At 54.4% G+C, this 11,978-nt stretch overlaps 1 protein-coding gene and 1 long non-coding RNA gene across 2 annotated transcripts; both read right to left on the bottom strand.

The window, feature by feature from the left end:
* Nucleotides 1-260: 260 nt before the first annotated feature.
* LOC147646661 (uncharacterized) lies at nt 261-2,890 on the bottom strand. Its single transcript, XM_086873167.1, has 7 exons — nt 2,320-2,890; nt 2,071-2,220; nt 1,737-1,801; nt 1,470-1,619; nt 1,133-1,281; nt 663-810; nt 261-413 (listed from the first exon to the last, which is right to left on the bottom strand). The coding sequence occupies exons 1-7, from the start codon at nt 2,441-2,443 to the stop codon at nt 261-263; spliced, it is 939 nt and encodes a 312-aa protein (XP_086729293.1). The 5' UTR covers nt 2,444-2,890.
* Nucleotides 2,891-6,443: 3,553 nt separating this feature from the next.
* On the bottom strand, nt 6,444-11,719 carry LOC147646660 (uncharacterized). Its single transcript, XR_015281833.1, has 3 exons — nt 9,821-11,719; nt 8,755-8,883; nt 6,444-7,695 (listed from the first exon to the last, which is right to left on the bottom strand). It is a non-coding gene; the product is annotated as an uncharacterized LOC147646660 (long non-coding RNA).
* Nucleotides 11,720-11,978: the final 259 nt, after the last annotated feature.

Below are 11,978 nucleotides of genomic sequence, written 5' to 3'. Positions count from 1 at the left end.
GGCCAGCAGACCCACGGCATAGTGGTGGGTGTCAGCACTGAGCAGCTTGTCCCAGCCACGCTTGTGTTCCATTTCCACCACCACTTCCTCACGATGCATTTGGCAGAGCAGGGACTTCAGGGCCTGCACTGCAAAGCTGTGTGCACAGCAAAGCCCAGGTCACGCTGGGAGCACTGGCTCCTGCCGTGGAGACATGGCAGGGACAGGAGGAGTGGGATAGAGCACCTGTTGGGGCTGATGGCAAGGCCGTGTTGCTCCTGTCATCCCTTCCAGAAGGCATTGAGATCCTCTGGCATCTCCAAAGTGCTGAAGAACACTTGGAAGAGCAGATGCACAAAGAGGCGGGGGAAATGCACTGTCACTACATGTGGGACACAGGGCATCTGAAGGATCTTCCACATCAGCACAGTTGCCTGCAGAGGACAGAGAACCCAGAGACAGTGCTCAGTGCTGAGGTGTCTCTGTGGCAGGGCCTGAGAATGGGAGGGAAAGGTCAGGGGAAACCCTCGGGGAGCATCAGGCCTGGTGCCCCTGAAGCTGCCCCTAGGCCGGGTTTCAGTCTGGTGCCTGAGGCAGGGAGATGCAGTGGGAGAAGGAGGAAACAGAGCTGCTGAAGACACGGCTGGCCATGGGCTGAGCAAAGGCCAGTTGCAGAAACTCACAGCCAGGGCAAAGACACCCGTGTTGTCCCCATCAGAGGTGCACGTGCTGTGCTCTGGCCAGTTCCCCAGCACATCGAGGACTATCAGGTATGCCTGCTCCGCTGTCCTGGGCGAGCACAAGATCGTCTTCCACATGGTCATAGCAGCTCTGCGGGGCGACAGCTCTGTCTCACGGGGGTCTCAGACACATCCCCGTGGCCTGGGCAGCAATGGGGAGCTGAGCTGGCTGCCAGCTCTGCCTCTGCCTGCTGCCCCTCGCCAGCAGCAGCACCCAGGCAGCCCAGCCCTGCGGGGACAGGGCCCAGAGGGGCCATGGCATGGCAGCAGGCTCAGGGGCCGATGGAGCAGGGCTGGGAAAGGTCCCAGGTACACAGGGCCCTGGAAGTCTCTGTTGCTCAGACACCTGGGCAGGGCTGTGCAGGCTGATGGGCTGAGGAGCCCTGAGCCCTCTGGGCACGTGGGCCCTGTACCTGTCACACGTTGGGGCCACACGCAGGAGAGCAATGACCACATCAGTGGGCTGTGCCTCGCTCAGATCCAGCAGGGTCCTGTTCAGCCTGTGCTCAGAGAACTGATTGGCCATGAGCCACTGGTGGATGTACCTCACCATGGCAGGCACCTGGAGAAAGCACAAGGGGAGACTTTGAAAGCTGCCACAGGGAGTCAGGAATGTCCCCAGCTTCCCCAGAGAAGTGCTTCCCTTCTCACCACGCTGCAATGGCCTCAAAGGCTTAGAGTGATCAGCAGGTGTGGCTTGGGAGGCCAAGTGATCCCTGGAGGATCAAACCCTGGCCACAGGCTGCTTACTTGCTTTTGACTGTAAAAACCCTCCTCTACAAGCATATCCAGCAGGGCAGCAGTGGCCTTGGTGTTGAAGATGTATGAATAAGGTGTGACCCCAGTGGCCATGGCACTGGTCCCTTCCTCCCGAATTCTCCTGATGAAGTTGCAAACCAGCTGTAGGAGAAGGGCAGGAGACAGAAACATCGGGGATATTCTATGGAGTGCTCCAAGCGTGGTGCTGGGCTGAGCAGTGCCAGCAGGCCCAGCCCAGGTGGGGATGGCTGCAGGTACCTGCGCTGCTCTTCGGAAGCGGCCACGGGCAGGCTCCTGCTCTTGTGTCTTTTCCATGGCTGCATCTGGCAAAGAGCAGCCAGAGCTGAGGGGCTGCAGGAGAGGCCAGAGAACACAGCCCAGCCCTGCACTCCCCAGGCAGGGACAGCCCTGGGGTGGCTCAGGGGATGGAGCACAGCCACTGCTGGGGGGGCAGCACCAGTCCCTCTTTTATCCTGTCCATGGGTGTGTCTCCACAGGACAGGGTGGGATGGGATGAGATGGGATGCAATGGGATGGGATGGGGCCAAGATGACTGCAGGCACCAGCCCTGTGGCCCAGCTCTGCCACTCACCCTCCTCCAGCGGCTGGAACTGCTGCACCTCTTCAGTCTCTGGTCCTGGGGCAGCTCCAGGGCCTTCTTCCTCTTCCTCCTCCTCCACCCAGGCCAGCTTGGGCACTCTTGGGGGTCGCTGCTCCGTATCTTCTTCAGGACTCTCCCATCCTTTCCATAGGAACAGCACCAGGGGATGGCATGGCATGTAATGGGATGGGGCCAAGCTGGACACAGGCACCAGCCCTAAGGCCGAGCTCTGCAACTCACCCTCCTGTGGTGCCTGGAACTCCTGCACCTCTTCAGACTCCTGTGCCAGGACAGCTCCAGGGCCGCCTTCTTCCTCCTCCTCAACCCAGGCCAGCTTGGGCACTCTTGGGGGTCGCTGCTCCATGGCAGGGACTGGATTTATGGTACTTGCAGGAGAGATGGCTTGGGAAAGCTCAAGTCAGCAAGTTCTGCAGTCGTGCCTGGAAGGCACCTGCAAGACAGTCCTGGCAAGACAGCAGGACAGCAAGTCCTGCACTTGGGTCTTGAGGGCTCCTGCCACAAGGACAGGAGGCTTCTCGTCAAGGATTGTGGTCTGGTTTCAAGGGCAGTGACTGCAGGGATGGGCGATGCCTCAGAAAAGCTCCAGGTCACCAAATCCCACAGTCTGCCCTTGAGAGAACCTTAAGAAAAGAAGCCTTGGCAAGGCCACAGGTCAGCAAGTCCCGTGGTCTGGCCTCGAGGTCACCTGTAGGAATAACGGCTCAGAAAAGCTCCGGGTCCGACACAAACGAGTGCGCTGTGCGGGGGCTCCTCACAGCACCGCTCTGCCGCGTCCTGTCCCGTCGCGTGCACTGGGCACTGTGGCATGGCCCTGTCACCGCCAGCTCCTATGTCACCACGTGTCACAAAGGGCTCTCTGACACCCTGTCCATTTCCATCCCATGGTGACCATGTGTCACAAAGGGCCCTTGCACACACTGCCACCTGCCCTTGGGCTGCCCCCATCCCCCCCAAAGTGGCCCAGGTTGGAAGGAATCCCTTGCCCAAAGTGTCTTAGACAGCCCAACAGGATCTTTAGGAACGCCTCAAACCATCAGCAAACGCTGCCCTGCTCTGCAGGCTCAGGGCAGCAGAAGGAGCCCCCAGGGCTGCCGATGCAGCCACAGCAGGAAGGGCATGGGGCCTTGCACAGAATCTGGAACGGCCTCCTTGGGACATGTCCCGGCTGGTGGCCATTCTAAATTCACAGGTGTGACACAGACAAGGAACATCTGGGCCAAGGCACGAAGTGTCCACTAGAATGTATTTTAGCACATTAGAAAGACTTGGGAGGAATCCCAGAGGGTCATTTTTTGAAGCAAAGTGATCTGATTAAATACTGTAACCAACGGTAGGCTTGGTAAAAATTAGAAAGTGGTGAAAATGGACTGCCTAATGGAACTTTAAATGATCATCCACTGTTACAGTTGATGTTATTTTTAAGAAAAGAAGACAAATGAGACCAAGTGATATGTGCAGACACATTTTTTTACCCTGAAGAATAAACCTGAGTGGCACAAAGAATATGGCTTTGATTTAGACCCCCAGGAGACTTTGGTCCTTCCTTTGGAAAGAGATAACAGGTGGAAAATAAAGAGATGTTGTTCAGCATGTAGTTTAGGGCAGAGATGTTTGAAACTGGCAAAAAAGCGCGAGGAAGACACTGTTATAGATGTCCAAGACTCACAGCCGAGTTATTCCAGGCCAGCTCTACCTTCCCCCTCAAGCAACCAGTCCTCTCCCTCAATTAAATGAAAGTGAAAATGAGGTGAATAATCCTGGTGAGGGGACAAGTGTGGGGATGCCAGTGACAACATGTACAAGGAATAAAACCAAGAAAGCTTTGCCTTTAGTCACCCCCTTAAGGAAAGCAGTGGGTCCCACAGGAGAAGCTGTGTGGGTGAAGATCCCCTTTTCTACTGGTGACCTGAATAACTGGCAGGAAGACGTTCATAATTATAGAGAAAACCCTAGCAAAGTGGCAAAAAGATTGGAGTTAATAGTCAAGAACCGAGACCCAGACTGAGGTGATTTCATGATGACAGCGCTAAGGAAAACAGATAAGGAGTTGGTGATGAAGATGGTCAGAGCACATGTGCAGGGAGAAATTGCTAGTGGAGCCTTACAGGGTACAGTGGACCAGTTGTTTCCTATTGTAAACCCTTTGTTGGGCCCGAATGATGCCAAGAACTGTGCGATGTTAACTGGATACTGGGAACTGTGGGGGCCGAGGAAGAAGCCAATGCTGTAGCCACTCTCCCCTGGAGGAAAAGCCCATAGGAGGCTTTCAGTGACCGCTCTCCCCCAGAGGCTAAAGGCCTCGATGGGGAGCTGTCATTTTTACAGCCACACGTTAAGTGGTTCCCAACATGTCTTTCCCCCTGTATGCATATTATTTTTACTCTGTTGGCCCTTCCCCCTTGTTCCACCCCTGACTCCTCAGACCATTGTCCCTGCTGCTCCACCCCACCCCCTGCTTTTCCCATATAATCCCTGCTCTCACTGAGCCTGGGCCAGTTGTTGTCTCTGGGACCCTTCAGGAGAGAAGAATAAAGACCTCCTTGGAACCCCACACGGTGCCTCCCGTCTCTTTTCTTCGGCACCACCCGAGGAACAGTGGCCATTCCAAAAGCCCTTTGAAGGACTCGCAGCTGAATCCCGGGGGCAAGGCAAGCGTGCCTGTGCGCCCAGGGGAAGTGCCACAGGAGACGCTTCCCTGGGAAGGTCGCGGCACCCTGACCACCTCCGCTCGCCGCGACAGGTGGGGCCCAACAGGGAGCTCTGCCAGCGGTTCCCTGGTTCCCTGGTTCCCTGGAGAAGCGTCTCCTGCAGCACCAGCTGCAGAAAGCAAGTCGCTCTTGGGTCTGTCACTTCCCTGAGGAAACCCCATTGCGTTTTAGCAAGAGCTATCCAAGGGGACACCGGGACCCTCCTAGGACCATCCGGGGAGTGAGGAGAAGATTTCCCCAAGGACCAGCCAGTGGGTGACACCACACCCAGCAGTTTTGGTTCACCCAGTGGAGGTGGAAAAAGCTGCTAAAATCGGGATTTGGCCTTTCTGGGAGGGTTTTGGAGACAGTTTTTTACCCACGGGGAACAAAATCCTTCCTGGTTTTAACAAATCCTTTTGGAATGCTGCACATGACTCACCTGGGCTGGGAGAAAATGGGAAAACATCTGGGAAAATCATAGATTTCCCACTTAACAGCTCCATCCCTTTGGAATGCTGCACATGACTCACCTGAGCTGGGAAAACCTGGGAAAATCCTGGAACACACACCTGAGGGAGAGGTTTGTTAATCCTGGCTCATCCCAGGAACTTCCATTCCTCAATCCAGAAAGGATGGGTTAGGGAGACCCCCAGTCTGGGAGTGCCTATGACACCTCCTAAAAAAACGTTTCCTTGCTTTTCCAATTCCAGAAAGGAAATTCCTGTATTATTTTCCATCAGGAAATTGGGTTAATTAAATTAGTGCAGGCTTTTCCACCAGCATTCCAGTCCTTGTCATTCCAGCAGTTCCACTAATCTCGATCCCAGGTGTGATTCAGAGGGTTGGGATTTCCTGGTCCTGAGCAACAACGTCTGCAGTGGCACAGGAAACTCACAGCTCATGGGAACAAACTTTCTGTGTGACTCCAGAGGCCACGACAAACCTGAGTGGTTTCCCTCCCATCCCCCAGCCCTTCCTGGCCCCAGGGGCTGATGACATTTGTGCTCCCTCAGGTTCATCTCCCCACAGCAGCACCATGGGGGTGCTGACGCCTGCTCTGGGCAGTGCAAACAGGGGCTCCTGAGCCAGTGCTGCCGTGTCTGTGCCTGCAAGGATGCGGCACCTCTCTGAGCTGGGGGAGAGGCCAGGGCTGCACAGGGGGATGTTGTTGGCAGCTCCATGAGGACGCTCTGGGACGCTGCCCTGGGGTGTCCAGCGCAGTGGGGATGGATCAGCCCCTGCTCTGCTGCTCCTTCCCATCTCCCCCAGGGACCTTGCAGAGCCCCAGCCATGCTGTTTGCCCCCAGCCTGCCCACGGCCAGCCTGGGGCTGCTCACGGGGGTTTTCTGTGCTGAGCTTTGGCCTGGCCGTGTTCTTGAGAGAGCCTGGGCAAGGAGCCTGGAGCCCCCAGGCCCTGCCCTGAGGCGTCAGCGCTGCCCCAGCAGTGCCCATGGCCTGTCCCTGCTGCAGCCCCGGCACTGCCACCCCCAGGGCTGTGCCCGGCCCCGAGAGCACTCAGGCCCTGCAGCAACACCAGGGCCAGGAGGGCAGCGGGGCAGTGGCACGGGAGCAGCACTGGCAACACCAAGTGCTGCTGCTCCTGGGCACAGCTGCTGTGCCAGCACTGATCTGCCCCCAGCTCTGCACACAGACACTGCTGCTGCAGCTCCAGAGAAGGGAACAAAAGGGGAATCTCTGGAGAAAACTTTGCTGGGAGATTCTTTAGTTCATTGAAAGCCACCAAGAGCACAGCCTCTCATTGTCACAGTCTGTGGCCTCAGGCAAGGTGGAGAGAAACAAAATGAGAAATGGCACAAAACAATGACATTTTATTGAAGACAATTTTAAAACACAAAACTAAGTAAATGAACCTCCTAAATGAAACCACCAAGAAGTATCAAAGATAAGTTTTATTACAAGTTATTTGCAGGAATTGGCCAGCAGTTTAATGTTTCTGAAATGATCCAGTGATCATTCTCCACACTGCAGCCTTGAGCTCCTGGTTCCTCAGGCTGTAGATGAGGGGGTTCAGGGCTGGAGGCACCACTGAGTACAGAACTGACACTGCCAGATCCAGGGATGGGGAGGAGATGGAGGGGGGCTTCAGGTGAGCAAACAGGAGAGTGCTGATAAACAGGGAGACCACAGCCAGGTGAGGGAGGCAGGTGGAAAAGGCTTTGTGCCTTTGTCCCTGCTCAGAGGGGATCCTCAGCACAGCCCTGAAGATCTGCACATAGGAGAAAACAATGAACACAAAACAGCCAAGTACCAAACAGACACTGACAGCAATGAGCCCAAGTTCTCTAGTGTAGGAATTGGAGCAGGAGAGCTTGAGGATCTGTGGGATTTCACAGAAGAACTGGCCCAGGGCATTGCCATGGCACAGGGGCAGGGAAAATGTATTGGCCGTGTGCAGCAATGAATAGAGAAAGGCACTGGCCCAGGCAGCTGCTGCCATGTGGGCACAAGCTCTGCTGCCCAGGAGGGTCCCGTAGTGCAGGGGTTTGCAGATGGACACGTAGCGGTCGTAGCACATGATGGTCAGGAGGAAATACTCTGTTGCAGCACAGAAAACAAAAAAAAAATACTTGTGCAGCGCATCCTGTGTAGGAGATGTGTCTGGTGTCCCAGAGGGAATTGTGCATGGCTTTGGGCACAGTGGTGCAGATGGAGCCCAGGTCAGTGAGGGCCAGGTTGAGCAGGAAGAAGAACATGGGGCTGTGCAGGTGGTGGCTGCAGGCTACGGCGCTGATGATGAGGCCGTTGCCCAGGAGGGCAGCCAGGGAGATGCCCAGGAAGAGGCAGAAGTGCAGGAGCTGCAGCTGCCGCGTGTCTGCCAATGCCAGCAGGAGGAAGTGGCTGATGGAGCTGCTGTTGGACATTTGCTGTGGCTGCACATGGGGACCTGTTCATGAAGAAAAAGAGCAGTGACAAATCAGGAGAGACTGGGACTCACCCAGCCTTGTTCCTGCTCTGGGAAAACTTCACCCAGGTCCCTGACTGAGCTCCAGCTGTGCTGTCTGAGTGTGCCAGGAGCAGCCAAGCCTGTGCCTGGGGGCTCTCCAGGAGCCATCCCTGCCCTGCTGCCCTGGGTTTGTGGCCATGCGGCAGAGGGACAAGGCTGGAAATTCAGGGTATATTCAGGGGAATCACTCCTAATGCAGAAGGGCTTGGTAGCATCTGCACACACACTTCTAAAGTATAGCAGGAGTTGGTTTTACAAATTGTTTTCCTACCCACAAACCATTCCTGGTTCTCTGAGGTCAGAAATCCCCAGCATTTCTGCTGCACTCAGAATTTCCCACTGAGAGATGTGAGAGGCAAAGGATTCCCTGTGGCTTAGGGAAGGTGAGGGGCTGGATGGGCTTGTTCCCAACTGCCCTGGGTTTGCACCTTTGGCTGGAATCAGAGCACAGTCACACTCCTGTGTCACCCTGGCATAAACCAGACCCTGCCCAGAGCAGAGGGATCCCTGAATGTCTCACCCTCTCTAAAGGTCTCTGGGCAAGGGGGCTCAGCACCCCCTCTGCCAAGGAGACTCACGGCTCCCTTGGCAGAGCCAACAGCATTTCCTCAGCTGTGGCATCTCTGTCCTTCCCTGTGGGACATTCAGGGAACTCTGAGAGGCTCTGGCACAGATTTGCAGCCAGGAGGGCAGCTCAGAGCTTGGAAGGACACAGCAAGGAGATCCCCAGGTGTGCCCATGATGGGATCTCAGGGAGGGGGCTCAGCTCATTCCCCTTTGCCATGGACTGCTTTGCCCACAGCCCCACAGGTCACAGGGAAGCTGGGACACCCCATTCCCATGGACACACCTGCCTGGCAGCAATCCCAAGGGCAGGGCCTGACTCAGCTGCTGCAGATGCCAGAGCCTCCCTGAGAGCCCCAGATACCAATGACAATATCAGAGCAGTGCATTTAGGCTGTTTAGGAGGCTCCCAGCAGAGAGACTGAGCACCCAAACTTAAAATTCTGGCATCTCTGTAAATGTTCCAACATTACTTTGCTGTTCCTGGTGTGTCCCTTTCAACTCAGAATGTTCTGTGATTCTGGGATTACAATTCCTCTTCTGCTTCTCTCATCCTCCTCTTGTCTATAATCAAAAGAGAAAAAAACCCCAAACCTTTGCAACAGTGTTAGAACAGTAAAGTAAAAACCAGACCTTTATTGGAAACTTCCAGGTGTCCCACTGGGGTTGAGGCACACCCGGCCCCTTATTTCAACAATTTATTAAGATTGATTAATTAGGATATTTAACAGAAACATTCAATAGGAGATTCAGCTGCCCCGGTTACACATCCCTGAGTCAACCCACTGGAGTAGGTCCAAGGGTTTCTTTGCCCCACTTTCTGTTATGACTGTTCATATTCTGGTTAAAAAACAAAATGTTCTTCTTGTAGCTCCTCTCCCTGACGATAAGACTATACAGTATTTCAGAAATCTATTTAGAAGATGAGATTATAGTTCTAAAATCTAAGAGAAAGGTTAGGAAACATACCAGAATTAATTAATGATAATAGTTATATAAGTATATAATAGTAGTTTAATAGAGTTAATTAAGGATTATCATTTTATAACTACATAATAATAGTTTACAGATCTAAAAATATATTAAACATATATAAAAAGCAAAAATCTTTTTGTCATCATCCCAGCTTTCCCACCCTGCTTAAAGCAAGACATTGAAAACAGTCTCAGGAAAGCTCCTGATCTTTACAGCAATCCCAGGCTCACCTTCTTTTGGGAAGTGTCCTCTGGAGCTGTGCCCAGGCAGGACTGGAGCTGGGAGCAGCCCTGCCCCACACAGCCCCTCTCAGCAGCAGCCCCTGCCCTGCTCAGGGTGGTTCCTTCCCCCCACAGCTTCTCCCCAGCGCTGGGAGCAGCTCCCCGGGCCGGCTGAGAGCTGTCCCTGGCAGGCAGCAGAGTCCCTGCCCCAGCACAGCGCCCTGGGCTGCAGGACCCTGCTCTGCAGGACAGCCCTGGGCACCCCTGGCTGCTCTGCACAAGGGACAGGCAGAGAATGTACTCACAGAGTCTGTAGGCACTGGCATGTTCCAGCTTTAGGAGATGCCTCCAGGAGCTGCAGCTGCATTGTCCTGCAGCCAGAGGCTTCCTGTGCCAAGGGCTGGCAGGGATTCTGCCCCAGGCACTTCTCAGCACCTTCCCAGCCCTGACTGATTGAAGCTCTCTGTGCCTCTGGGCTGTGCCCAGGGTGGCTGCAGGCAGTGCCCCAGCCCTGCTGGGCTGGCAGAAGAGCTGCTCAGCAAGAGAAATGTGCTTTTGAAGCTCTTCTTGGTTTCCAGCAGCTGCCTCTGTGCCAGGAGCCCGGCCCAGCTCAGCAGCACAGACACAGCAGCAGGACTTTAATGAGCCTCTTGGGGCTTTGTGCTGAGGCCCTGAACATCAGTCCCTGACAGGGAGGGGAAGAAAGCTCTCAAGAACTCCAAGTCAGAATCCAACTCCAAAGTTTCTTTCACTTTTAATGGGTCCCACTGAGGGATGTGACTGAGAAAGTGTCCCCAGGCCCCAGGCAGAGCAGAGCACTGGAGGCACTGATGACAGCTGGGGACAAAGAGAAGCCAAGGCTTGGTGCCCTGGGCCACAGCAGCCAATGCTGTGCCAGCAAGGGCTGTGAGGAGACACCTTGTCCTGAGGCCCTGGGGCCTCCTGGCACAGCCCCAGCAAGGCTGGCCACTGTCACCCCCTTGGCCTGCCCTCAGCATCCCCCCTAGCCCACATGCCAGTGGCCTCAGGGATCTGCTGGAAGGAGTCCCTGGGGAGCCTTGCTCAGGAATGGCCCTGGGGGCTCCTTCATGCTCCCAGGGACTGCAGCTTTTTCAAAGGACTTTGGCTTTTGCCTTGGAGTCTCTGAGAGCTTTGTGCAATCCTGGCCTCCAATTATCTGCTGTAATTAGTCCCTTGAGAGGCTTTGTCAGTAACAACACTCAGTGGGGCTCATTAATGCTTCAAGGTACTTCAGGTTCTTAAGGCACTTTCCTTTTTCCTTCCCACCCTGAGTCTCTGAGAAGTTTGTGCAGTCATGGCCCCAATTATCTGCTTTAACAAGTCCCTTGGGAGCTTTGCATTGACACTCAGTGGGGCTCATCAATACTTTGAGATACTCAGGGCTTTTTCAGCTACTTTGGATTTTCCTTCCCACACTGAGTCTCTGGGAGGTTTTTGTGCAATCCTGGCCTCCAGTTCTCTCCTCCAAGGAGTCCATGAGGAGCCTGTGTTGGGGATGGACCTCAGTGGGACCCATTAATGCCTCGAGAAACTTTGGGTGTTTCCTCTGACTTTGACTTCTGGAAAGGTTTGTGCAATCTCCTCTCAGGCCCTGAGGTTCAAGGGCTCAGCTCCAAATGCACCACGGGGCTCATTAGGATCAAGCAAATCCTAACAAACCATGGCTGTGCCTTGATTTCCCTCTGGTCTGGTGCAGTTCTTAGGAAAGTTTCCTACAATGGTTATGGAGAAATAGTTCAAAGAGCTTCTAAGAAATATCTGTTCCTATTTTAAAGGGTGTCTTCTATACCTGTTCTCTTTAGAGCAGAGGTGACTGCAGCATTCAGTGATGGATATTGATCCAGGGTCTTTCCTAAGGAGGTCTGGCCAGGTCAGAGAAGCTGTGCCTTGAGGTCTGACCCAGTGGGGACAACCTTGCTCCACATTCCCCAGCCCCATCCTGTCTCTCCTCACTCCCCTGGGACCTGCTTTGCTCACAGAACTGGCTGCACTCAGGCAAAGAGGGGTTTTCCTTCTTTGATTTTAGCAATCCAAAACTGCTGAGTTTCCCCATGGAAAACAGACACCCTCCTCAAGTGTGTGCCAAGCCCAAGGTGCCACCAAGGAGGTTCCCCTTCCCCAAGGCAGAACCACACAAGGAATGTTTCAGACACACAGGGAGTTCTACAATAAACACAACCCCAGAGTTGGCTGAAGGCAGAATTAGAGCAGCTGCTGAAGGACAGACAAGCTTTGAACTCCTTGCAGCTGAAAGCACCAAGTGGGTTGTTGGGAGGTTTGTGAGTGAGGCAAGAGTGAGGGAAGGGAAATGCAGAGAGCCATGGAAGTGTTTCTGTGCAGACAGGCTGTGGGGAAGGGCACTGCAGAGCTGCCCTGGGCCAGCTGTGAGGGTGGATTTTCATCCCAACCTGCACTGGGCCATTGCAAGGGGCTGTTGCCATG

Source organism: Cyanistes caeruleus, unplaced genomic scaffold, assembly GCF_971803275.1.
Source record: "Cyanistes caeruleus unplaced genomic scaffold, bCyaCae1.hap1.1 HAP1_SCAFFOLD_89, whole genome shotgun sequence".
Lineage (NCBI taxonomy): Eukaryota > Metazoa > Chordata > Aves > Passeriformes > Paridae > Cyanistes > Cyanistes caeruleus.
This window is presented reverse-complemented; position numbering and strand designations above follow the sequence as displayed.